Below are 24,398 nucleotides of genomic sequence, written 5' to 3'. Positions count from 1 at the left end.
CTGTGGTTAGACTAAACTGATTTCCAGAGACATGCTAAGAGGATTAAAATTGTAACATAAGTACTTCTGATGTAAATGTTTGGTTCTGTTGATAGCTCATGCTATGTTGAACCATGACTAAGTGCAGTATTTGTGACGTGTAAGCAGCCATTAAGGTTCATTTTATTTGACTTGATATTAATTAAATAACTTTTAGTAACTAGCTGTTGAGTAAAAACTGTAGGCTAAACAAGTGCTAAACTGTTTCTGTGAGTGTCTAACATAGTCTGGAATTTGAAAAAATAATGTGATGTACAGTAGCTTTGGAAGCCCTTTCTTTTAACTGTATAATATTTGTAATATGGGCTTTAGGTACATTGCCATAGTGAGAGAGCAATGGTTTTTATACATTATATAGTCTGACGGCTCCTTCCAGTTGTTTTCCTTCTCCGCTTTCCCCCTGTACCCACTCCTGCTTCTGATATATATAAATGATGGCAGCTTGGTTAGGAAAAAAATAAGTTCTGGAAGAGTGAAAAATAGATATTGGAAAACATTGTGCAACAGCTGTGATAACTGTGTGGTTTGTGCAGGTTAACCTTCACCTCTGGATTTGCAGTAACTGTAATTTACACTACCTTAGGTTTTTAAAGCAGTGCTATAATACTGTGACAATTCAAAGGTTGCATTAATGATGGGACCAGCCACATACATGTAGAGACACCTATGTGTGTTTTTACCTGCAAATAATACAGATGAATTTAACTAATTTCTACTTTTTTGACTTAAAAATCATATCTTAATTCTCAACAGATAACCAATGCAGATATGGACCATCGACACCCTCAGCTTGATTCCGTTTTTACATTGGCTCAGAATTTGAAAAATAAAACTTCCAGTTCAGACATTAGGACAGAGATCACAGAAAAAAGTAAGTTTCTCCATGCTGTGTTTGTGAATACATTGTTTCCATGGCAGTAAAAAATCTTCATATCTTTTGCTTAAATTCTTGATTGTTTAAACACTGGGTTTATATAGACACCAAATATATATCAGAATATACTGATGTCCTGCAAACTTCTGTGAGTCTGCTCTCTGTGGTTAGATGGAGTGTAATTACTCAAAAGGATAGGAGCAGAGAAACAGAGAAAAGCTTCCTTCTCTGGAACTTACGTCCAAATTGCTTCATGGACACTGGGAATTGAAAAAATGGTCTCATCAGGAATTCTTTCCAATCCTCCTGCCTGTGATATGAGACTGGTGTCCATGACAACTTTTTCTTGGAGCTTACCTCTTGAACCCACTGAATCCTGAGGCTACCAGGAATTTCACTATTTTTCTGTCCTGTTTTGCTGGAGATAGAAAAAAGGGTAAATACGACAGCAGTGTGGAGATTAAGGTTAACCTGTCCATTAATAAGAAAAAGTACATAAATAAGTATTTGTTCAATAATAATAATACTACTATGTAAACATCAAATGCTTCAAAATTAACCCAGAAGCTGCCTGTGCTTTGAAATGGATGAATCTATATTGCACAGACTATTAGGTTTGTCCTCCAGCATGGTAGAGTAATATTTACTCTGATTACAGGTGGGCTTTGCTGCTGCAATCTTTGAGACTTTTGTGGAACTAAACCGAGTATTGTTGAATGTATTAGAGTTAAGAGATTTTCTCAAGCACAGGAAGCACAATGGCTTTGTATAATTGAAAAAGGTTAAAAAAATGTAAAGTTCACTTCAATGGTTTCAATTTGAGCACAACCTTTGGCATTTCTGCTTCATGGAAAATTGAAGTGATTTGCGTGTCAAGCATGTTAATTTTCTAATAAAATTGCATACTTACTCTTATAATAAATACACTGGACATCTTACATATTGCCTACCTCACTGCTTGGAGTAAAGAGATACTCAAGAAATCCATCTTTTCTTTGGTTTTATTTTTTTGCATTTGCTTTTTTACCACGTTCTTTTTTATCCCAATTATTTAGTGATATAATTTGTTCCCTATAACTGTCATGACAGGTAGTAGAGAAACCTGTTTCCACCTCTATAGACTTTCAAGTAATACACTTTCTTTAATGGTCTGTAAGTATTCAGGAAAGGCTATGCTGCTATGCATTTCTTTCCAAAAACAGATTCATTGCTTTCTGTGATACACTATTTTTTGTTCTAGGCTCTTATATTGTCTTTTTTACTCCTTGTTTATCAAAGGTTAAGTGTGTTTATCCATCATCTAGTATAAATATTTATTGAGAGAGGAATGGAATACTTGAGGGAAGTGTGGTGTGATCAGTAACTTCTCTGTTCAGCAGTGTAATCTACTTGAGTCTGTAGAAACTTGTGGTGGAATTAAAGTATCAAAGTAGGTTGTTACTGGAGCGTTTCTAACTTGGCCAGAATTGTAGTACAGCTGCCATGAGACTGCCTTCAACACACAGTGGTCTGGAATGATTAGTGTGCTTTGTACAAGGTACCTGAACAGTATTTATTTATTTCCACTGGTATAAGTTACAGATGCACAAAGATGACTTGCTGGCTCTATCACCCTAAAATTGTGCTCCTTGGAGCCCTGCTGCTGGTGTATATCTGCAATGCAGCTTCCCACGTGTGTTCTCTGTAAATAATGCCTTTGAAATATTCCAGAAATAATAGCTGTTACTTTTATGCTGACCTGCTTAAACAAGAGGAAGCCAAACACCTGAATTTTTCATTTGCTTCTGTGAATATGTCAACCACTGGGGAACTAAAATACTGGATATGGAGACTATTATATTTGAGAATGAGTTCTGTTATTGCCTTTTGTCCTGAAAATGTGTGTGTTTGCCTCATATTTTTCATGTCCTGTTCTGTGCTGCCCAGTGGAGAAGCTGAAGAACCAGTGGGACAATACCCAGCACAGCGTGGAGGTGCGGCAGCAGCAGCTGAAGTACATGCTGACAGACAGCCTGCAGTGGCATGAGCAGAGGCAGGAGATGGAGCACCTCATGGAGCAGTGTGAGATCCGTCTGCGAATGCTCCTGCAGGCCCCAAAAGAGGCGCTTCCCAAACAGATTGCAGAGTGCAAGGTAAGACCACTTATGCTTTTTTTTTTTCCCGTACCAGATTCCTTAGTCTGTGTAATGCTACTGGCTTCAGTTGATGAGAGAATGTGCAGTTCAGTTGTTGTATTATTTTCTGTCTCTTTTTGGGCATGATGTTTTCTTAATTGTCTATATTTTTCAATGTATCAGACTACCTGAGAATTGCATCCCAGGACATAAACAGTTGGTACATGTGCATGTATGTCTTTGAAAGCTTAGCTGAAATTGGGATAATGTAGCATCAAAGATGTTATATTACGCAAAAAACTTGAACCCCAGACCATTTAAGGTTTAATGATACTGCCGCAGAATTAACTTCATAGAAATATTTAACAATAGCTTAGTAAATCTAGAAATGGACTAACGTGTTTAAAATTCTCCTGAATTTTGATTCTGATGGGTGCCAGGCATATCCAATGCTTTTTTTCTTTTTTGGGATTCCATGTGATCTTTGATGCTTTTTATATCATGGCAAGCATGCTGTGATAAATCTGTAAGTCTAGTGTCCTTTGTCCTGGTGGCTGTCAGAAAAAGGGGATGCTGTAGGTGGCACAGTATGAGTACTGAAGACACAAAGCAGTGAGGAGAGGCTCTTACCAGTGCAGTATTTAGAACAGGGCTATAATAGAATTTTTAAAAGTATGTGCATATAGATATATGCATATACATGAAGGGGCAATGTAGGGGTGTAGCTGGGTATGGAAAGAGGCAGGGAGTATGATTGTGAGAGTTGCTTAGCAATCCATAGCTATTTAAGTACACAGTCAAGTTGTGTGCTTTTCACAACTGTCTGACTAGTATCTATCTACAAGAGCAGGGAAATAGAAATGCACTATTAGATCTACTTTGCTTTCTTATGTGAAAGCAGGCCCATGCCCAAACAGAAAGTTACAGAGGCCATAATATACAACTGGATATATATATGTGTGTATATATGCAAATATTGTCTTTCATTTAGAGACTCTGAACTTGAAATTATTTCTAAAGTCAAGGAACATGGTAAATATCCTGCCACAATAAACAAACTCTCTTAATGCATTTTCTTAATTTTAAACAAAAAAACCACCCCAAAACCAAAAAACCCCAAAGAATGAAATCAAATTCTCATACTGTGCATTTCATTTGTGTTGCTTTTTAGATGCTGCTTATATTGCAATTATAGTAATTCAAACTTATTCATGCTACTCAAAACATGGAAGTGTTTTTATTGATGTTGCCAATAGAATATAAAAAAGATTTCTCTAACCTTGGCGGTTCTGGCAAATACAACTTTTTCTCACTTATTTGTGTTTTGATTAGTCCATTATCAGGACACTTAATGACTGTAGATTTTCTCTTAAAGATTTTACTTCCAGATGAAAAATATGCACATTTTGCTTTTTAGAGAAGAGGAAGAAATGAGGGGTTTATAATATAATAAAATGCATAATATGAGAAATATTCTGACTTCAATTTTAATCTGTCTCTTTCTGGAATTGCTTTTTAGCTGTTAGTACAGGATTTGCATAGAGGTGACATCACAGTAGCAGCATTCAATGATCTTTCTAATAAACTACTTCGAGAGTATCGTGATGATGACTCAAGAAAGGTGAAGGAAACCACTGACCAAATGAACACTTGCTGGGTTAATCTGAACCAAAGGTAATTACAAGGTTTCATTCTATCTGTAGCAGCTGATGTCTTAAACTCGCATTCTGTATGTACATGTGTATTGTAGGGTCTGTGTGCTTTAGTGCGACATTTAGGACTGCTGTGGATAATTAGTCAGTTACAGTCAAGCTCTTTTGATGATTGAAATTCCCACAGTTCACAATGGAAAGCTTCTGGATGACTTCCCATTTATGTGGTATTTTTTTAAGCAGAAAAAGAAGGGACTTCTCATGTTTGGTTTCAGGTTTTCCTCTGGCTATTATTCTCTAAGTGTCTGAAAATTCCTCTCTTGTTCTTTATTGCTGGTGTGATTTATGTATTTGTAGTTTGTTATTGTACTTTTTGTAAAAACTTACGTGTTCAGCTTCATCTTCTCATGCATTAATTCATTATAGCTTTTCATCTAATTGAAACTTCCCCTGAATGGGTCTGTGCTTTGGGTTCTGGAGTGCAATCCTTCTAGTACTTTCATCTAGAAAATACTTGAGCTGTAGGAACTGAGACTTAATTGAAACTTCTTTCTATTCATCCTCTATTTAAGATGTGCAGATATGTCTTAATGAAAATATGGTATTTTCCTATGCCTAATTTTTTTCCTGCCAGGTAATCTAATTTCTGCAGAAATGCTTTTTAGTGTTTGGTGTTGATAGACAATTAACATTTAGAATAGTGTCTGACTGAAATCTAAAAGACTGTGCATTGTGGTTAGAGGGAGGGAAGATCAAATTGATCCTCTGTGTGTGGGAATGGGGAAGATGACAACTAAAGTCTATATGTATATATGTGCATGTGGAAGAAGGAGCTGCTTTTGGAATAGGAGGTCAGTTAAAGGAATGAAAAGCCCACTTAGTAAAGCTTATGGAGCTGATGTTATCTCTTGTGGAGTGATGGGAGGAGAACCTTATAGAAACTGTGGAATTATAGAGTGGTTTGAATTGGAATGGACCTTAAATGTCATCCAATTGTAACCCTCCCTGCCACAGTCTGCTAGACCAGAATGCTCAAAGCCCCATTCAGTCTGACCTTGAGAACTTCCAGGGATGGGGCTTTCACAGCTTCTCCTGTTCCAGTGCTTCACCACCCTCACAGTGACGAATTTTTTCCTAGTATCTAAATAGGCCCTCTTTCAGTGTAGAGCCATTACTGTTGTCCTATCCTTACAAGCTCTTGCAAAAAGTTCCTCTCCATCTTTCATGTAAGGCCCCCTTCAGGCTCTGGAAGGTTGCTCTAAGGTCCCCCGGGAGCCTTTGTTTCTCCAGGCTGAACAACTCCAACTCTCTTAGCCTTTCCTCACATCAGAGGTGCTCCAGCCATCAGATTATTGTAGTGGTCTTCCTCTAGATCTGCTTCAAAAGGTCTACATCCTTCATATGTTGGGGGTCCCAGAGCTGGGTGCAGCGCTACAGATGGGGTCTCCCAAGAATGTAGTAGAGGTGCATAATCCCCTCTGTTGCTCTGCTGCCTGCACTGCTTTGGGTGCAGCCCAGGACACAATTGGCTCTTTGGGCTGCCACTGCACATTACTGGGTCATGTCCACCCTCTCATCCACCAGCACTCCCAAGTCCCCCTCAGCAGGACTGGTCTCAGTGAGTAGGTAATGAAGGAGGCAGAGTAGAATGTCATCCTTTGGAGGAAAATAGTTCTTCTGTCATTTTGTGCTTTGCATGTGGCAGCTTGTTTGCTAGTTAATTAGAGGATGAAGGGAAACAGCTCCTTGTTGAATTACCATTGACAATAAGACTAGAACTCTACAGTAGTCTCATTCACATTCAGACTTTGCAGTGTTGTTGCGAGAACTGGCATAAAACTGACCACTGCTCAGAGAAGGTGACCAGAAAGAAGAGCTCCTGCCTGGAAGCCTCTAATTATTTTTGAATCTGCTTAAATAGAATAATAAGCTATTGCATTTTGTTGTGTATAACTGAAGCTCCTCAATTATCACTGGGGCTACTGTTTGAAGTCTGCAGCCTGAGGAAGGTGAAAATCTGCTTGTTTTTTAACTAGTGGCAGAATGTAAAGGATATCTCTGAGAGCCAGAGGGTAGCCAGTGTGCAGCTGCTCAGTGTAACCCCATCTAAGCAGTACGGTAGAATTAAAGAGGACAATATGCAGTGAAAGCACCTTTTCAACAGGATGAAGGGTTTTATACTTGCTTTAAATGCAAGAAAAACAAGTACCAGTGACAAGGCTTACTTTTTGTGGCAAATCTTGGTACATGCAGGGCTTACATATAGAGTCGATATATAACGCTATGGCTTCTATAAGCACAAATTATTTATTGTGTAATTCTTTTAAATACCAGCTTGTTCTTCTGCTCGGAGGTTGTGGAAAGGGTCCTTAGTAACATCACCCGGGAGAACTGTTCTCATGAACAGTGGAAGAACACTACTAGGAAGACTGTAGCCCTGGCAGATAAAGTGAAGGAGCATATTTTAAAGCTGTTGGCATTAAGAGATTGAAGTTCCCCAGCCTGACATTGTGTAAATTGGATACTTTGCCCAGTGGCTATTTATGTTCTATTTTTATACTTTAGGGTGAAACTATAGTCATTCTATGTGTTTGTGCTGCCTTGGTAATGGATTATAGTTGCTTTCTGTACTGTCTTAGATATTAGTTTCTGAATTTGTTTTGATCACACACTTGTATGCATTGCAGATTTTTAGTTTAAATTTGAAAAAATGGGTGCAACAGAAACCTGAACCAGAGCCATGAAAATTTAAATAGTAGAATTAGATTTTTTTTCTTGTGTGTGTCTTTTCCAATAGAATCTCCATAGACTTTCTTCAGTATCACTGTATTAAGTTAACTGCATTTGAAAATAGTTCTCCGGCTTCTCCTCACATTTAGTTCTTGCATCCTGGAAGATGTACAGATCCTCTGTCTTTTGAGGCTGCTCTAATTGTGTCAGAATTATTTGAAAATTTGAGTTATGTTTTTGTAGCATGGGGAAGTTGTTAATCTGCAGTACAGCATTCTCCATTTTCTATTTTATGTTTGAAGTCTTTACTACAAGGGGATGAAAGTGTTTCCATCTACTCTGTGAAAGTGTTGCTCACTACTGCTATACCTGTCCTATTTAAAAATGCCCATGTAATCTTAGAACATTTGTTGTAAATTTAGTATGTGAAAGGATTGTTTTTCAGCTTTAATTCAAATATAAGGCAACAGTGGGACAGTAATAGGATTTCATTCTTTGCCTAAAGTTCAACCAAGCAGAAAGCCTGAGAAATTAAAACTTTAGGATGAAGACACTATTCTTCAATGAATGTTACTGACCACAAAGTTCAGGTTGTGTTGATTCCCATCTAGTACATCAGTACTTAGACTTAGAGATCTGGGTCACTTAGTGTTTCATCCTTTGGGGCTGTTCTTTTTCTTTGAAGGTCACCTTTATTACCAGTCTATTCTTCCTGTTGTCACTCCTGTTCTTCCACCTTTGGCCTTAATACTCTGCTGGGGAGGAAAATCCCTGTAGAGGGAGAGGGTTTTGAAGTTAGAGCTCGTAACTGCTTTTACTTTACATTTTTCTCACAGTTCCTTGGTGTGCTCTAATTTTTTAGCTGTTACATATTCTTTTCTAGACAGTATCTTTTGAACTATCCCTAGTATGCTACTTATTTTTTCTCAAGACTGGATGAAGCATTCCAGCTGCTGGTGAGAAGCAAGAATGAAAGCTTCTTGCTCTTAGTCATTTACTAGTAGCCAAGACTCAGGAAAGCACAAAGGAATGATTCTTAGACTATTATTTTGGGTAAAGCAATTAACAAGTGATATAAGACCTAAGCTCCTAAAATAAGGGTTGCAACAGTATATTTTTGCAAATTGTTTCTAAAAAATCAGTTGTTTATGCTAAAACTTGGGAATTGGGGTAGCATGAGATTTTCTCACCATCCTTGAAAGAAAACAGCTTTTACTTGTGTCTGTGTTTTCTGATGTGCTAGTAAACGAGGCTACTTGCTTTGAAATGTCATGCTGAATGGTACTGAACACCCACTGCTTCTTTTCGAAAAGGAATATTTTACTAGTTCTGAAATCTGCAATTGCAAACACAGTGATTCCTTAATACTGCTGAGCAGTACTTTTGCCACAGCGTGACAAGGAGGAAAGAAAGCTGAAATACATGGGAGGATGCAGAAGACACAAGTTTGGGCCTGTCTGGAGAAATGTGGAAATATCAAAAACTGAGTGTTTTGGCCTTGTCTGTCTTGAAATTAAATATCACTTTACCCCTAAGATTTAACAATACAATTAGTGCTTGATGTGAAAATAAAATTGAACTTTCTACTTATTCAGCAGAAGTGTTCTAGCTGTTAGCTCTGTTGGAGATTTCTCTACAGTGTGCTGGTGTGGGATAGCTTGTTTCTTTTGTCCTGATTTTGGGAAAAGGAATGCTGCAGAATAACAGCCTCAAGTGGACAAAATTTAGTTTGTCATGCTTTATTAATGTTGCTAATCAGAGCTTTTAAAATTGCTGATTATAATAGTTTCTCATCTGAGTTTCATTTCAATCACAAGGAAACAGTACTGTTATGCAGGAGTATAATGTGATTTTTTTCCTAGGAAATTGTTTGAAGTTGCTGATAATTTAAAATGTTTGGATTATGTTGTTATTACATATGAAAAAATCCCCTTATGAACACAAGCTTTAGTGTTTGCATCAGTTGGAGATCTTTCAGATGATTTGAAATTTGGACTATATTCTGCCCGTCTTTTTTTAGATTTTAAGTTTGTTGAGCATGGCTTGATTGTTTTGATGGCAGTGTATTATTCTTTTTGTTTGAGTGATAGTGTCAAAAGTCTTGTTGTCTAGCAGAGAAAACCAGGTATATTTGACTTTTCATCCCTTAGCACTTTAACTCTTAAGAATTTATGGCAGTGTTCCTGCTCACCGTACAAGAGGAGGCGAAAATACCCTAAGCACTCAGTGCTTCTGCTCCATGGGGTTTGTGTTAATGGGGAAAAGCCCATTTTTCACACATGGGAATAACCCTCCTACTATTTGGGGTACTATAAGTTGATTCAGGTAATACTTTAAAAGGAAAATCTAGGTTTTTAATTAATAACTTAGTTTCTTCTCCATGCCTTCTTAAAAAGGCCTGTGAAATGTATAACCAGCTCAGGACATCTGTGGGTAACTATAGATTTACTAACCAGAGAAACAGTGATTTAAATAATGATAAAACAAGCTGTACAGTTATATAGTTTCTTGTTAGAGGTATCTTTCAGATTTCCTTTCAGTAGTTTCATTATGATGTATATAACACTGTATATTATAGGGGAATGTTCTGACACTTGTCTTGTTTTCAGAGCTGTTGATAGGCAGAATTTCTTGGAGACAGAGATGAAGACAGTACAGGCCTCTCACAAGGATCTGGAGAGCTTCCTCAAGTGGCTGCAGGAGGCAGAGACAACAGTCAATGTTCTGGCAGATGCATCCGAGCGTGAGAACACTGCTCAGGACAGTGTCTGCATAAGGGAGCTCAGAAAGCAAATGCAGGTGAGAAACTAAATAATACTTCTCTTAGTTAGGCTTTTTCTCGATGGCAAATGTTATGAAGAAAAGCTGTCTACTAGTGGGGAAAGCTGTGGCCTTTTGAAAGGTGTTTGCTAAACCAGTGTTTTAGAAGTTGGGTGTATGAAGGAAGCAGATTTATCTTCCTAAGGTCTAAAGTATGTATTTTCTTGTATGTCTGTGGCACTGAGGATTCTTAAATGTCCTTGGAGGGTGACTGTATTCAGGAAGTATATGCTTGATTAAACCAAGTCATGTTGTGTGATTGTCCAACCAAACAATTCAATCTACTTCCCTCCAAGTAAAGCCCTCCTGGGCCACATGGTCTCCTTTTTCTGCCTGCCACCTTCCTTCTGCTTTTCCAGCAATCCAAGAAGCTGTGCTTCGATTACCTCTTTTCCCTCTCCTACTGCCCAGCAGCTCCCCAGCTGGCCTTCCTTCTTATACAGGCGACAGACTGGAAACCTGAGAACTGACTGAGGAATTTAACTGATACCACTTATTAAATCCTGTGCTTTAGGTTTGGATTAAGGTAATCTATGATCTGAGTGGGTTTGAACAGCTCATAATAAAAAAAAAATATTGCTTTTAGTAGTGCTGGTAATCTGAACATATCTACACTGAATTGAAGTGAAACAAGACTGTTTAAAGGATCTGATAACAAGCCATTCTCATTCATCATAGTGCAGAGCACAATATTTTATGGAAGCTTGTATCTGTTGAAGGTGACATGTCACTCACCAATGTTCTAATGATTCTAGTCAATCAGATAACTCATCTGTAGAGATGTAGATTTTGTGAAATGCTGAGATTTGCCTGTAGTGGTGACACCTAGAACTTAATATTATACTTTCTATTGGCACCACTCTCAGCAACTGTAATGTAGTGGAGGTGGAAGAACTAAAACAGGGTACAAGAATCTAACAACAGAAGGCAGTGCTATGTGTAAGCAGATTTATTTCTACATAACCTTGCATTCTGTGTAGTCAATCACACCAAGATAAAACTGTTACTTCACTATTTGCTTGTTGGCTCTATGTGGCTGTGAAGCGCCATGAATGGGAAAGATTGTTTGCCATTCTTTGATGTGCTGCAATCTGATTAAAATTGCCTGAGTTGTGCTGTTTGAGGGAAGGACTTTTGGGTAAGAGTGCCTGCTGTATGGAGAAGGTCTGTAACCACCTCCTGACTGTGCGAGTTGTCCTGGCTTGTAACAACTGAAAAGGCAGATGGAGGTGCTGGGGCATGGTGTCCCCTGGTTCAGTGTCCCGTTACTTGATATTGTCCATCTTTTTCTGTGACTGCATGTATCTACACACTGTGAACATGAAGCATCATTACTTAACTTACCCATGACCTTACATAATATTGTAAGCTTTTTCTGGCTGCTCTAGGAAGGGAAGTAGAGCATGTCAAAGACTGTCATAGTGTGATGACTTCCAGAATTAACTTTGTCCCCTACCATCTTACAGTCTTACTTTAAATATGAATGAAGATGTTCATATCATACCCCTGGCAAACACTCCAAAATCAATGTTTACGTTTTCAATATTTGTTGAACTTCTGGAAACAAAATGAAGCTCTAACATCTTGCTGCACCTCAAAAGGTCAACCCCGCTCCCTTGCAAGTTCTTAAACTTAATATCTCTTTAACCTGACATCATCTCCTCTTCTTCCCCTGTTGTGTGGTGTAAAATAAGAATGTTATTCTCTTGGTGTTTTATTGAATATGTGAAGAAGTATGGGTGTTAAGGTTAGTAGTTAAATAGTTTTAAGAAGAATGCAGGGTTTACAACCTTCTCTGCTCTGTGTGAAGATGCCTCTGCCTCCAAGGCCTATACATTAAGTAAAACTTTACTATGAGTTTAAGGTGTGATAAATTCTAGGTGAAATGAGCTGAACCTAGACAAAACATGATGAATTTGTTGTTGTTATTGTTCTTACATGTCATGCATTTTCAAAATAGGATCATCTGTTAAACTGGCATCTGTGCATGCATGGGAGGAGTATCCTCCATTACATTTTGGGCCTAGCTTGTTTGGCTGCAGCTCAAGTCATTTCACTGTGGAATCAATGATCTGAGCACTGAAGCCTTGTTTTGCCTTCCATTGTGATATCTGAGGCTAGCAACAGTACTATGCAAATAATGCAGACTTTGAGCATGGTAGCAATGTCTTTTTGAAAAGGAGAAATCCACAATTATGTCATCAGTCATTTCAGTTCATTCTCATAGTATATAAATGTTGTAGAAGACTTTTCTTTCAGGTTAGTGCCAAAATGCTCCAGTCTGTGTTGGAAGAAGTTTAGCAGTGATTTAAAAGAGATTAAAACCTAATTTGAAACAAGATGCAGAAAATACGCTAGGAAATAGTAAAAAGTAGTGCAATGTCTGTGAAATCTTGTGCCTACAGATGTGAAGATGTTCAAAATAATTAGAAAGTTTTGTTGTATTATGGAAAAAAAATGTCACCGTAAGAAGTGATAGGAAGCTTGTCCAACTGCTTGATTAAAACCTGTAGATTAGCTGGGAAGATAAACAGAACTGAAGGAAGGAAGGTGTGGACTCTGGTCTCTATCTTACACAGAAGAGGTTTGAGCTTTTGCACAGTCATTTCTGAATGCCTCTGTGGTTTTGCAGTTGTGCTGCTTCATAGGTTTTCTTAAAAGATATTTGGTAAGAGCATGTCAGCTAGTCATGGTAGGCTAGATCTGGTAGGTTAAAGAAGCAGACTTCTGGTGGGAATGGATAAGCCAGGAGCAATGTAAACAGAGGAAAAGTTCAAATAAGTGATGGAGATGCGAAAAAATGGTGTGTCTGGCAAGGTGGAGAATACAGATGGTAAGGTTTTTATATACTGAGTGGAATCTGTATATCCCTTTACTCAAAATGGTGTTGTTATTGTTGCAGACAGATCAAGAAGAAAGCAGAGTACAGGTTAATGGGGTTTATGTGAGGAGTAGTAGAAACATTGATTCAGTCCTAAAAATAAAGATGAAAAGGTTGTCTTCATAGAATTGGATGGGAAGAGATTTTAAATGTCCTGTATGAAGAACCTGAACCTTATATTCATCCCCTCGGTGGCAAAGAGCATTAGAAAAGGCAAAGTAGTATGTAATGCACTGACATCTAATCTCTGCATTATTCTGGGTCATATGAACTTCTCAGGATAGCTGTTGCTGGCATATTGTACTGATTGATGTGCTTGAATCATGTACCTTTTCATGTGGAAATGTGCACAATAAATCATACGATTACTTTTACTGATGTCCTCCACATGCTGTGTTCAGGCCTCCCCAAACTTTTGCTACAGCAGCCCTCTGTTACAGGTTGAAGTAGATTCATCGAAGCAATGAGTAGCTGGCTCTGATTCTGCTGCAGTTTTGCCACACCTAGGGGTATGTTGGCTGTATTGCATTGGGAGTGCCTTGCTGGTAGCAAAACACTTCCATGCTCTGAAACGTCCTGCTGTCATCCTTAGATGGCTTAAATAATTCTGCTTTGTCATGGGAAGTACATCAAAATTATGTTAGCTCTTTGGATTCAAGGATGACTTGGAGAAGGGGGTGATGATGCAACTGCATGTTTTTACTTTGTTAAAACCCTATTTTTTCTTGTCTAAAGTTATTTTGGAAACTATTTAATTGGAAATGGCTTGTGAAAAACAATCCTACTTTCTGGTGTAAGTGAAATCTCCTTTGAGATCCCTTTGACTAAATTAGCTTTAAGAGAGTTTTTATAGAAAGAGGTTTACCCCCTGCAGTTTTTGCTTTTGTGTTGGGTAATCTAGTTTTGAGAAACGCCTATGTGATTTATTAGCCTTTAACATATGGCTGATATAATTAGGGCAGGTATCCCTGTGCTCTTCTCTCAAGATTTATAACACAATCTGTTATTCACTCACTCTACAGCTCTGCCAGAGCTGCGTTCAGTCTGAGAACGAGAGCATCCTTTCCCAGAGTGAGGGAGCAAACACTCAGTCTGCTGATAGAAAGCAGCTACTAGGGAAGCACAACTGTTGTGATACACTGAAGCCGTCTTCCTGAAGGAATTCTTTTTTTGTTCCTGCAGCTTTCAGGCTTAAATTAATAACCTTTTTCTGGCTATTTAGTGCACTCCTGAGCAGTGGCAGACGATCGGCTGCTCAACTTCATTTGCCCTCTGCAAAAGCAGAGCTGAGCAGTACTGATTAGAAGAATCTGTGAAGGCTGTTATTTTTTTTTGCATTTGTTTTGTGGGGTTATTTTGGGAGAAGAACTTATGCTATATCAATCTTCTTTGCCTTTGAAACGTATAAAGCCTGTAGCTTGCAAAAGCAGTCCTGGAAGAGAGCATGCTCAGAAAGCTGGCAAATCATTGTCCAGTGACCGGGAGGAAATGATAGTTGCTCTTCATTTATAATGCAAATTCTGAGGTGTCTTCAGAAGTGTGGCAAACTTAAAATGATGGCTGTGGTGAGAACCTCTCTGCAGAAAGTTGTGGTGTTGTTGCATCGTTTACAGAGGATGGCAGTTTCTTCTCCCCGTTACCAGAAGCTTTGTAAGGTAAGAAACATAAGCCCTAAATGTCGAGTGTGTGCAATGCTAACTCTGTCTCTCTGAGATAAAAAGAAAAGGAAGTGAGCATGGGATGAGTGTCAAAATCATCTAGGCTATTTAGTGTTTTTAAGCCTGTAATGCTCTCCATGTGTTGTTTTGTTTAAATAATGCAATAGAAAAAAACCAAACCAAAACAACCCTGTGTTTGTCAGAGTGATATATTTTTTTTTAGAAAAGTGCTCTCTTGTCCACCATTTAAGTGTCTGGAAGGAAACTGTTATGTTGAATGATATTTTATTTTTTTTTAATTAAATGCTAGCACTTCATTTCCATGGGAGTTGGTTAGCTCTTGGTAAATGTGATTCTTTAACTCATGTATGCCCATTATGTAAAATAACAGTGGTTTTTTCCATACCTTGTGTTAATTTTCTTTTGAGCTTTATGAAACTTTTAATCAGGAATGAGTTCGGCAGACTAATACGTAGCCATTAATTTCTGACTTCACTGAGCGAGTTCTTTCAGAGTTAAAAAGCCAGGAAAAGTTGGAGGAAAAGCTTGTTGACATAGGCTACCACTTACTGGTATTTCTGATGGTACCGAGTTTGGTGGCTGATTATTTCTATTTCCACCAAGACAGTCTTTACGTTTTGTTTTTTTTCACAGGCTTGATAATTATAAACCTTAATACTATGGTGATGATCTAGGATACCTAGTAAAATTCACTTTTAACAGTACTTTGATCACTCACCAGATTAAAAGAAATAAATAAAATTAATAAATTTCAAATAGCTCTCCAAAGTCTGTTAATTGGTGCTTCTGCAGTGTTGATGCCTGTGTGAGGTAGTCATGCTGTGGTATTATTGAACTTTTAATATAAGAATTTTCTTAAAAGTTTGCAAAATTATAAAATTTGATGGGTCTTCAGCTCTATATATACTGATATAACCTTACATAAATTATATTTGGCTGCCTTTGAACTTATTTTTCTCTTCTTGCTGCTTATGATACTTTAAAACTGACATTTTTGATGAAAATGTCTGTGTTTTGCATACAAGGTGTGTGAAAATCAAAGTCTTGTTCTGATGATAAAGCAAAGCCACCTTAACTCATCCTACTTGCTTCGATCTGAAATGTGCTTTCTTTTGTGAGGAATACATAAATTACATCAAGTGAGAGAGATCCCATCCTTAAGAGTAGGGTTTGAAAGTAAGGAAAAAGTATCATGCAGGATGTGGTTCATAACAGTGAAGCTTGTGGATGAAGTTCTGCATATGGGGAAAAACATTGTCTTCAAATGGCTGTTTTGGTGTGCTTCATTTTGCCAAGCTGTACTAATAGATGTATCTTCATTATGAAGAATGATAGGTAGTAGTTTGTGTAGGTAAGAGCTATTTAAACAAACATTCCTCAGTGGGTCTTGTCTATCAGTTGTTGTTAAACAGCTGTTTGCTTTTGTGAGTAAAGCAGATTTTTTTTTCATTCATATAAAGACATGTGTTATAATTGCCTGTTTAGACATATTTTTTGTATAAACATGTTTGTAAAATGTTTATCAAGCCCCTATTTAGTGACTCTTACAGTAATAACTATTTGCTAATTAGCCTGAGAGCCTAGTGAATGGTTGTGTACTTAATTTGTTGAGTTTAAATCTACCCAAGGGGTAGTGAAAAAAATCTTCCAAAAGGTTGTTATTAAAATACAGTTTCTGATTGAGAAGCCATGCAGTGATAGCCTTGGGACTTACACATTGCTTAAAATTACACATTGTATGTTTTATTGCTTGTTTAAAAGTCACGTGGCTTAGTTTTTTCAGATGTCTGTGCTTAGTTTACTGAAAGTAGAATTGTTGGTCTTCTTGTAGAGTTAAATCAGACGCTAATTGGAGAGGGGGGGAAGAAATGGTTTACGATCCCAGTCACTTCCAGCAGGTGTCAATGTAAGGCAATGATAGATGGAAGTCTGGTGATGGAAATGTTACTGCTTAGATGAGGAAATGTGTGGAAATTACTAAAAGCAACCGTGACAGCATGTCAGGAATGATTTCATGTAGTGCTCTGTATACTCCTGTCTTCGGAATGTCAGAAGTTTGTATGTGTCTTGTGCACTCTGTGGATACGTTGATATAGCTCAGATCTGCAGAAGAGAAGCTATTTACTGTAGAGTATATGAATTATAGCATTGTATCCAGGGTAGCTGCTTCATGAACTAGATCTAAATGTTTCATGTGAGCTGTCCTCTGAAGTGTAACAGAGGGCCAATGAAATATTTAAGACAAATTCTTGAAGTTTAATGTTTGTTCTAAACTGTACTGTTTATGAAAGAAGGAAGGCTTTATAATCAAACTGTACTGGGAAAAGTCATCATTCCTCTTAACAGCCTCATATAATAGTAGCACTCAGCATAAACAGCCCACATTTCGCAAATTTCTTTGAAGCAGAAGCAAAAATAAACAGTTTGTTGACATAGTACAGCATGGCTGAAAAACATGAAATCCAAAGTTTAGGATATTTCTCCTGTTGCTGCTTTTTCTTTCACTAATTTCTTCATAGCACGGTGAGTTTTGTCAGATAGACCTTTTCACTTGTTGCTATTTAATTATTTTACCCTGAAATTTGTGGCATACTAGGGCAAAATGTCTGTACTTGGCATTGTATGTAAGAAGTATTTTCTTTATTGTTGTTGGCAGCTTTGTTTCTTGTGTAAGTTCTTGTGTAAGACTTTGATGCTGACAATGAGCAATCAGGAAACTGTTGTAGGGGCTGTCATCTGCTCTGTGTTCTTGCTAATGTGATTGTTCCTTAAAGAAAGACTTTCATTAGTTATATCCAACTAGCTCAGAAGAGAATGAATTTATAACAGAAAAAATAAATTTAAGGTACAAATTGATAGATCTTTTCTGAGAGACCAGAGCTACAACCATACTTATAAAGTAGAAAATTGTAAAACTTTCTTTAACTTCCCTCACAGAAGGTAAAGAGTAGTGCATCTCTGGCTGACAGCTAAATGATTACCTTGAAATATGTGTCCGGCTTGTGGAATTTGACTGTGGTGTTTTTGAAACACATTGCTAGTATTCAGGGACTGGAGCATTCATCCAGTGAAAAGCAGGCTGAGGAGCATACCTAGTAGCTGAGAGGGTATTTTCTCATTTTTGTCTTTCACTTTTTTGACAAATTCTTGAGAAGGATCTTCTTTAAATATTCAACTCCTTTCATATAAAATACTCAAGTCTCAAACCTGATCTAACATGAATCTTCACGTGGTAATTTAGGTGAGTTCCTGACTTCCTCAGCTATGAAACACATCAGAAACATGTCTCTTCTTTTTTTTTTTTTCTTTTTAAGAATACATAACTTAAAATGTAATCCTCTCATTTTATTCTGGTTTTTTTAAATGGCTAGTGTTAAATTTATAAAACTGCAGGAAGTTAAAAGCATAGCTAATGGTGGGGTCAGCCAAAACCCTTTTTTTGCTCTCATACTGGTGATGCATTCCAAAAGACATTTCATTTACATTATGTTGAATTTTGAGAGTAGCAGCAAAGGCTCTATTCCTATGAAATTATGGAAAAAAAATGAAGGTCATGGAGGCAGGGCAAAAAAAAAAAGGCTGTGTTGAGAAATGTGTAGGTTAATCCGGGTTCCAATGAATTCAACAAAGATAAGTTTTTTAATGTTTACATAACTTTGAATTGGTTTAGAAAATAAATCATTGGCACTTAACATATTCAGGTATAAAATACAAATAACCAAGTGTGGATGAGGAGGAGCAGCAACGTAGTATATTCATTGGACAGCAGAAGTGAGAACAAAAGTTAATTTTGGAAACATGTTCTGAAGTAGGCTACTGTATTAAGCAGGTTGTTGATTGGAAAATGAAGCAGTGTCGTCAAATGCATTGCTAAATTATGCAGACAGTTTCTTTTTTTAGATGAGAAAGTTAAGTCCAGACTGCTTGATATGGTTCTAGTTGTATAAAGGACATTCTAATTAGATTTAGATCTACAAAAAAGCCTTATAGAAGGGAGGAGGTCAGAATTAAAGGGAGCCTTGGATAATAATGACTATTATCTACTAAAATACAATGAGGCTAAAAGTGAACTGGTGAAAACAAAATGGCTATTTTGAAAAAGGAGACGTAGTAAATAGTATCTAATGATCAGCCTCTCAGTAGTTTAGGATTTACCATTTTAGAAAACAACTGAGCAGTGTAACTGGTAACCACCCCACCTCCAAATACCCACAGCTTGTTTGTGTTGGAAATGTTTGTAGGAAAACTGGTTTGCGGTGTGATTTCTTGAGAGAGAGTATACAGAGGTGGGACAAAACATGACTTGGGTGCTTGGTAAGCAGAACAGGGCTAACATACAGCTACTCAGGGGCAACAAGGTACCTTGATGGTGTTTAGTGACGAAGAAGATAAACCTTATTTGGAGGAACATGAATAGGCTGGGAATGCATGTCAGTCAATGGTCATTTAAAATGAATGCGATGGACATAACTTCTTTGTGGGTTTGGAATAAAAGTTGTAAAGCTGAAAACTGGTGTAGAATATTTGAAATTAGAGGCATCTCCAAGTCTTGGGAGGTGACAGTTGATTTGCTTCTGGCTTTTATTGTGGAATGATCACAGCAGCTAGATAAGCAATAGAAGGCTGAAGGGAGAAAATCTTTAATAGCTTTAAAAAATGAGATAGATGAAGGTTGGGAATGACTATCCAGTGAGTCAAAAGACATGAAAACTAGATATATGGACGAGAAATTAAATTCCAATGGAAAATATAATAACTATAATGGAATTCAGTTCTCCACTGGTATTAAATTGTACCTTTGTATACACTCTGTCAGTGATGGACAAGCACAACTAGGGGCTTTGATGTGTAGGCAAGACATTAACTGTTAGCATGTCATTTACTGATTGATTTCCTTTGGACTTTTGGAGGGATCTGTTAAAAAATCAGTGGGATATTGGAGAGATATTTTCATGTTTTGATAGGTCAGTGAGATATGAGATCCTGCAAACTCCCACAGTCTTCCTAGGATAGTATAAGTTGGTTCATGAAGACAGGTGTGGATTCTGGTTGTGATTTGGGTTGGAGTGTAGAAGAATGAGCAGAATTTCAAAGAGAAACTTGTAGGTAGACTTAATGGGAAGATCTTTTCATAGTGAGATTTAGGAGCTTACTAAGGATCTTTCCCCAAGGACTTCTGTCCTGAAAGGAAACATTTTAATAAGGCCCCAAGCAATGGCTTACTTCATTAAGCCATTTCCAGGCATGAAAGAACAAGATGGCAATTATGAAAAGCCATCGTGAATTTTAGGAAGGGTGCCCAAGGTGTTTGCTTTCTGTGACAAATTGTTGCTGTATCTTTGGACGAAGGGAAAGTGGTACTGTTCCCTGAGCTTGACTTCAGAAAGATTTTGGAGGCAGTCTGTCACAGCCAAATTGGGGATACATGGACAAGACAGATGAGCCAAATGGTGGGAAGGCAACTGTCTGGACCATTTGTGTTCCTCAAGGGGTGTAACAGAGACCGGTACTGTTTAACATTGTTATAAATCCAGAGTGGGACAAAGTGCACTCTCAGCAGCTTCGTGAATATTACTAGACTGTGGAGGAACAGTTCTGTTCCCATTCCTTGGAGCCCCAAGTGGAGGGATAGGCTGACACGAACATCATGATTTTTTTTAAAAAAAAGACCCCAGAAAAACCCAAAGCAAATTTTTGCACCTGAGAAGGAGTAAACCAATTCATTGGTACAAGCTGTGTGAGAGGGATTGTAGACAGACAGGAAGAAGTGTTTATTTTTTTCTACTTAGCACTGATGAGGTCATGTCTAGAATACCACGGTTGGTTTCAGGCCCTCAGTTTGACAGATAGTGAGAGACTGGGGAGAGTGCAGTGCTTGGAGCACATGATGGAGGAGTACAGCAGCAGGGGAGCTGACTTAATTTAATTTGGAGGAGAGAAGGCTCCAGGGGTTTCCAGCTGCTGTCACTGCCTACCTGGTGAGTTGTTACTATAAAAGATGGAGCCAAGCTCTTCTTGGAGGTGCTGTGTGGAAGGAAAAGAGGCAGTGAGTATAAGCTGCAGCAAGCGAGTTGGGTGTGAGGGCAACAATTCTGCACAGCAGGTGTAACTGAGCCCTGGAGTGGGCTGCCCACAGAGGCTGTCATATTTCCATCTCTGGCACTATTAACAGTTGTAGTGGATGAGGCTCTTAGCAGCAGACCCAGCTTTGAAATTGGTTCCTGGAATTGGCAGGAGGTTTGACCTCCAGAGGTCTTCCAACTTAAAATTTTCTATGATTCTCTGTGCTAGTGCCCTATTAGGTTATGAGTGAAGACTAAAATAGTGGTAGGGCAGCAGTTTTCAGCTGTGGGTTGCTCACTTCCCATGAAAAGGAGCTTCATGATTTTACCCCATGTGAAAAATTCTTACTACTCTGCTGAATTTTGATCTAAATCTGGGCCTGCTATGAGTCTGCTGTACAGCCACAGCATGTACTCATTTATAAATCCTTTTGCTGTAGTCTAACCTCAATGGTGGTAATGCGGTACAGTCAGGCATTTGGTGCATATCTGAATTATATGCCTATGATTACAAGACATTTTAATATAGCATAAAACTTTGTCATCTCACCCTCCCCTCACTTTTGCATTTTCAGATAATGTTTTCAGAACCAAAATAGCAGACAGAAAGGTTTTGCACATCTTGAGTGATGGGGCTGACCTAAATGCAACCACTTTGTTTGTCGTTTGTCTAATTAGGATCAGTGCCAAGTAAAACTGTATAACAAATGGGTACATTATTATAAAGCCTTGTGCTCTCTAGTCCTCTATGTATCAGGCTTTTCTAGAAATAGAATTGTTTCTTTAACGTGAAAGAGCAAGGGAAAACAAAATGGGAGAGGACATAAAGCTTCAGAATTTCAGTATTCTTAAGTGCTGCACCAATCATTCCTATTTGCAAGCAAAATGTAGCTTAACAGAAATTAAGATAGGTTCTAGGATATAGCTTTTTTTTAATAGCATTTCAGTAGTAATGTGGAAGGGAGGAAACGAGAGAAGAGATGAGAGAGATATTTCAGGACATGCTTTTAGAATCCTCTTACATTTATTTAACAGCAAATCTGATTTTTAAGCTGAAAACATTTTGCTATTGCAACAAAAATGAATCTAAAATATGAGGTAGTTCTATTAAAGCATGAACGTAACATTAATGGGGAACTTGACTTCCATGAACTTCACATGTTTACAGGAGCTGGATCAATATTTGATATGAGACCCTCTTGCCATAGTATTTTGCCACAGTACTTTTTGATTGCTGCTATTTTTCAGGAACCAATTTTTCCCCCCCTCTTTCCCTTAGGGCTTAATTACCCTGCCCAAATTCATGAAGTCATGAAGCAGTAGTTGCCTAGAACAGCACAGTGCTTCACCAGTTTGTGTCTAGAGAACTGACAGTTTTTTCTTGTATTCTTCAGACAGATCATTTGAGCTTATTTTTTAAAAAACCTGCACTCACTAGGTAGCTGGGAAAATAATGCTGTTTGAAGATGTCCTGTCACTGTTAGTCATCAGGGACTCTGGAAGACTTCTGTCCTCCTTTTTGCCTTCCCCTCTGTTTTTAATCAAGACAAACCGCTAAGACACATCATGTTCCAATGTTGCCCTGAGAGTTTTCTATTTCATATCCACTGCTTGCAGACCTGTGTTGTGTTCTGCCCGCCCTGGGATGTTTTCACGCTGGGCACTCTTGATACACTTTGGTGCAAAAGGATTTTACTTCAAAGCAAAAGTAACTTGCTCAGCCGTGCATAGCTGGGTAATAGAATGTGGGTGGAAGATGTCACTGGTGTTTTTGATAATTGGTACCCTGTGTTGTGCTACAGAAAGCAATACTTCATAGTCATAGAGTAATTGTATTTACTGGTAGTTTATGGTGTGTGTTAAATATGGTAGGTGCTGCAAGTGAAGTAAGAAACTGAAATGCTGCTCAACTCAAATTACACCAGGAGAGGTTTAGATGGGATATTAGGAAAAAGTTCTTCACTGAAAGGATGGTCAGGCAGTGGAACAAGCTCCCAGAAAAGTGGTGGAATTCCCAAAAGTGTTGAAAAAATGTATAGGTGGGTTGTGTAGGGACATGGTTTAGTGCTGGAGTTGGCAGTGCTGGGTGAATGATTAGAATTGAAGATCGCAGAGGTCTTTTCCAATCTTAATGATTCTATGAATCTATAGATGCTCCTCAGTTGCTGATGAGCCCTGTATTTATGGGTGCAGTTTTGTGCTAATAGGGCAAGTGCTGGTTTCTCTGCACTGGTGTTCCAGATTTTTGACCTGGAGAAAGCATGCTTTCTGGGGAGAGGTGGAGACTTTGGTTTTCAGTGCTTGCTCAATTCTTGGCATTTCTGCTGTGACTGCTGATCAATTAGTGCTAATTGTGCTGGGTTTTGGGATATGGTCCTAGAACAGTCATCTGAGGTCACTGCTTTCTGTCACCTGCCATCTTTGGACTCAGTTTGAACTATGCTTTTTGCTTTCCTATTTTTTTCTTTCTGTTAAGAGGGGATGCATTATTAACCCTGAAACAATCACTCACCCTTCATGTTCAATTTTGGATGTTCCATATCAAATCCTGGAAGTCTCTTGGTTATTATTCTTTCTCATATTTTGCTACAAAGAGGAGTATTCTTTTGCTGCAAGTTCCAACATGGCAAGCTAGTTGAAACAAATGTCTTTCTCCTCTTTCTGTTACTGAAATTAAACTTTGAATTTCAGAGTTTAAATGAAAAGTTACTCAATGTTTGGGATTCTTGAGCACCTCTGAGAAGGATGGAAGCATAATAAAAGTTACAGATTACACAAAATCCTCTTTCCCTGCTTATTTCTTTATTAGTAAGCATGGCAATTTCTTCTTTTGGAAGAGGGGGGGAAATGGGTCCAGAAAGAGAGGAGAGAAGACTGTCAATGAAATTTCACTCCTTTGCTATGTGTTTGCATCAGGAGTTAAATGCAGTCCCTCAGCTATTTCAGTGAAATAGCTATATATCTGTTTGCAGACCATTATCTTTCACTTCATATAGCCCAGCAGCATAATGATAAATTAACTCTGAATTTCTTTCCATAGTTTTCAGTAAGAAGAATACATTCTCGAGCGATTCAACTGTTATCTGTAAGCAGATCATTTAGCCCAATTGTGGAAGACTTTCATCCCTTATAACATTGTTTCCTCTGTATTAATGATATTTCTAAAGGAAAATAAGGGAGGTAATTAAGAATGTTTAGTTGAAGAATTTGCATCTGGACATGACCTTCCATGAGTGTTGTCTCTTTGAGAGCTAATGTGATAAGGCACGTACATAGGATTAGTTACAATTATTGGGATTTAGAAAACAAGTGGATTCTAGAATTTTTGCACTACGCTAGAATTTTGTTTAATATTAATTTTGTCTAAACTTCCTTTTTGCCAGATATCGGTCTTACTGTTACCTGAAATCTTGGCATTTATTATTGCATCTCGGATTCTGTGGGATGAGGAGAGCACAGCAGTTTTGTTTTAGATGAAAACAAGTGTATTTCCTCTCCTTTTTTCCAATTGCAGAGGTGTGGTAATAACCTCTTTTATAGGGAGAAA

The 24,398-nt window shown here is 38.0% G+C and overlaps 1 protein-coding gene across 4 annotated transcripts in view; it reads left to right on the top strand.

The window, feature by feature from the left end:
* UTRN (utrophin) overlaps positions 1-24,398 on the top strand; it is a 352,485-nt gene that overhangs the window by 148,840 nt on the left and 179,247 nt on the right. For all 4 annotated transcript variants that reach the window (XM_085055625.1, XM_085055626.1, XM_085055624.1 and 1 more), the window contains 4 exons: positions 793-910; positions 2,840-3,045; positions 4,547-4,701; positions 10,019-10,208. In XM_085055625.1, the coding sequence (XP_084911751.1) occupies positions 793-910; positions 2,840-3,045; positions 4,547-4,701; positions 10,019-10,208 (669 nt within the window). The remainder of the gene's footprint in view (positions 1-792; positions 911-2,839; positions 3,046-4,546; positions 4,702-10,018; positions 10,209-24,398) is intronic.

This window comes from Lichenostomus cassidix, chromosome 3 (genome assembly GCF_008360975.1).
Source record: "Lichenostomus cassidix isolate B80296 chromosome 3, HeHo_3.0, whole genome shotgun sequence".
Taxonomy (NCBI): Eukaryota; Metazoa; Chordata; class Aves; order Passeriformes; family Meliphagidae; genus Lichenostomus; species Lichenostomus cassidix.
The sequence above is the reverse complement of the archived record's forward strand: the minus strand, read 5'-3'. Positions and strand labels throughout refer to the sequence as shown.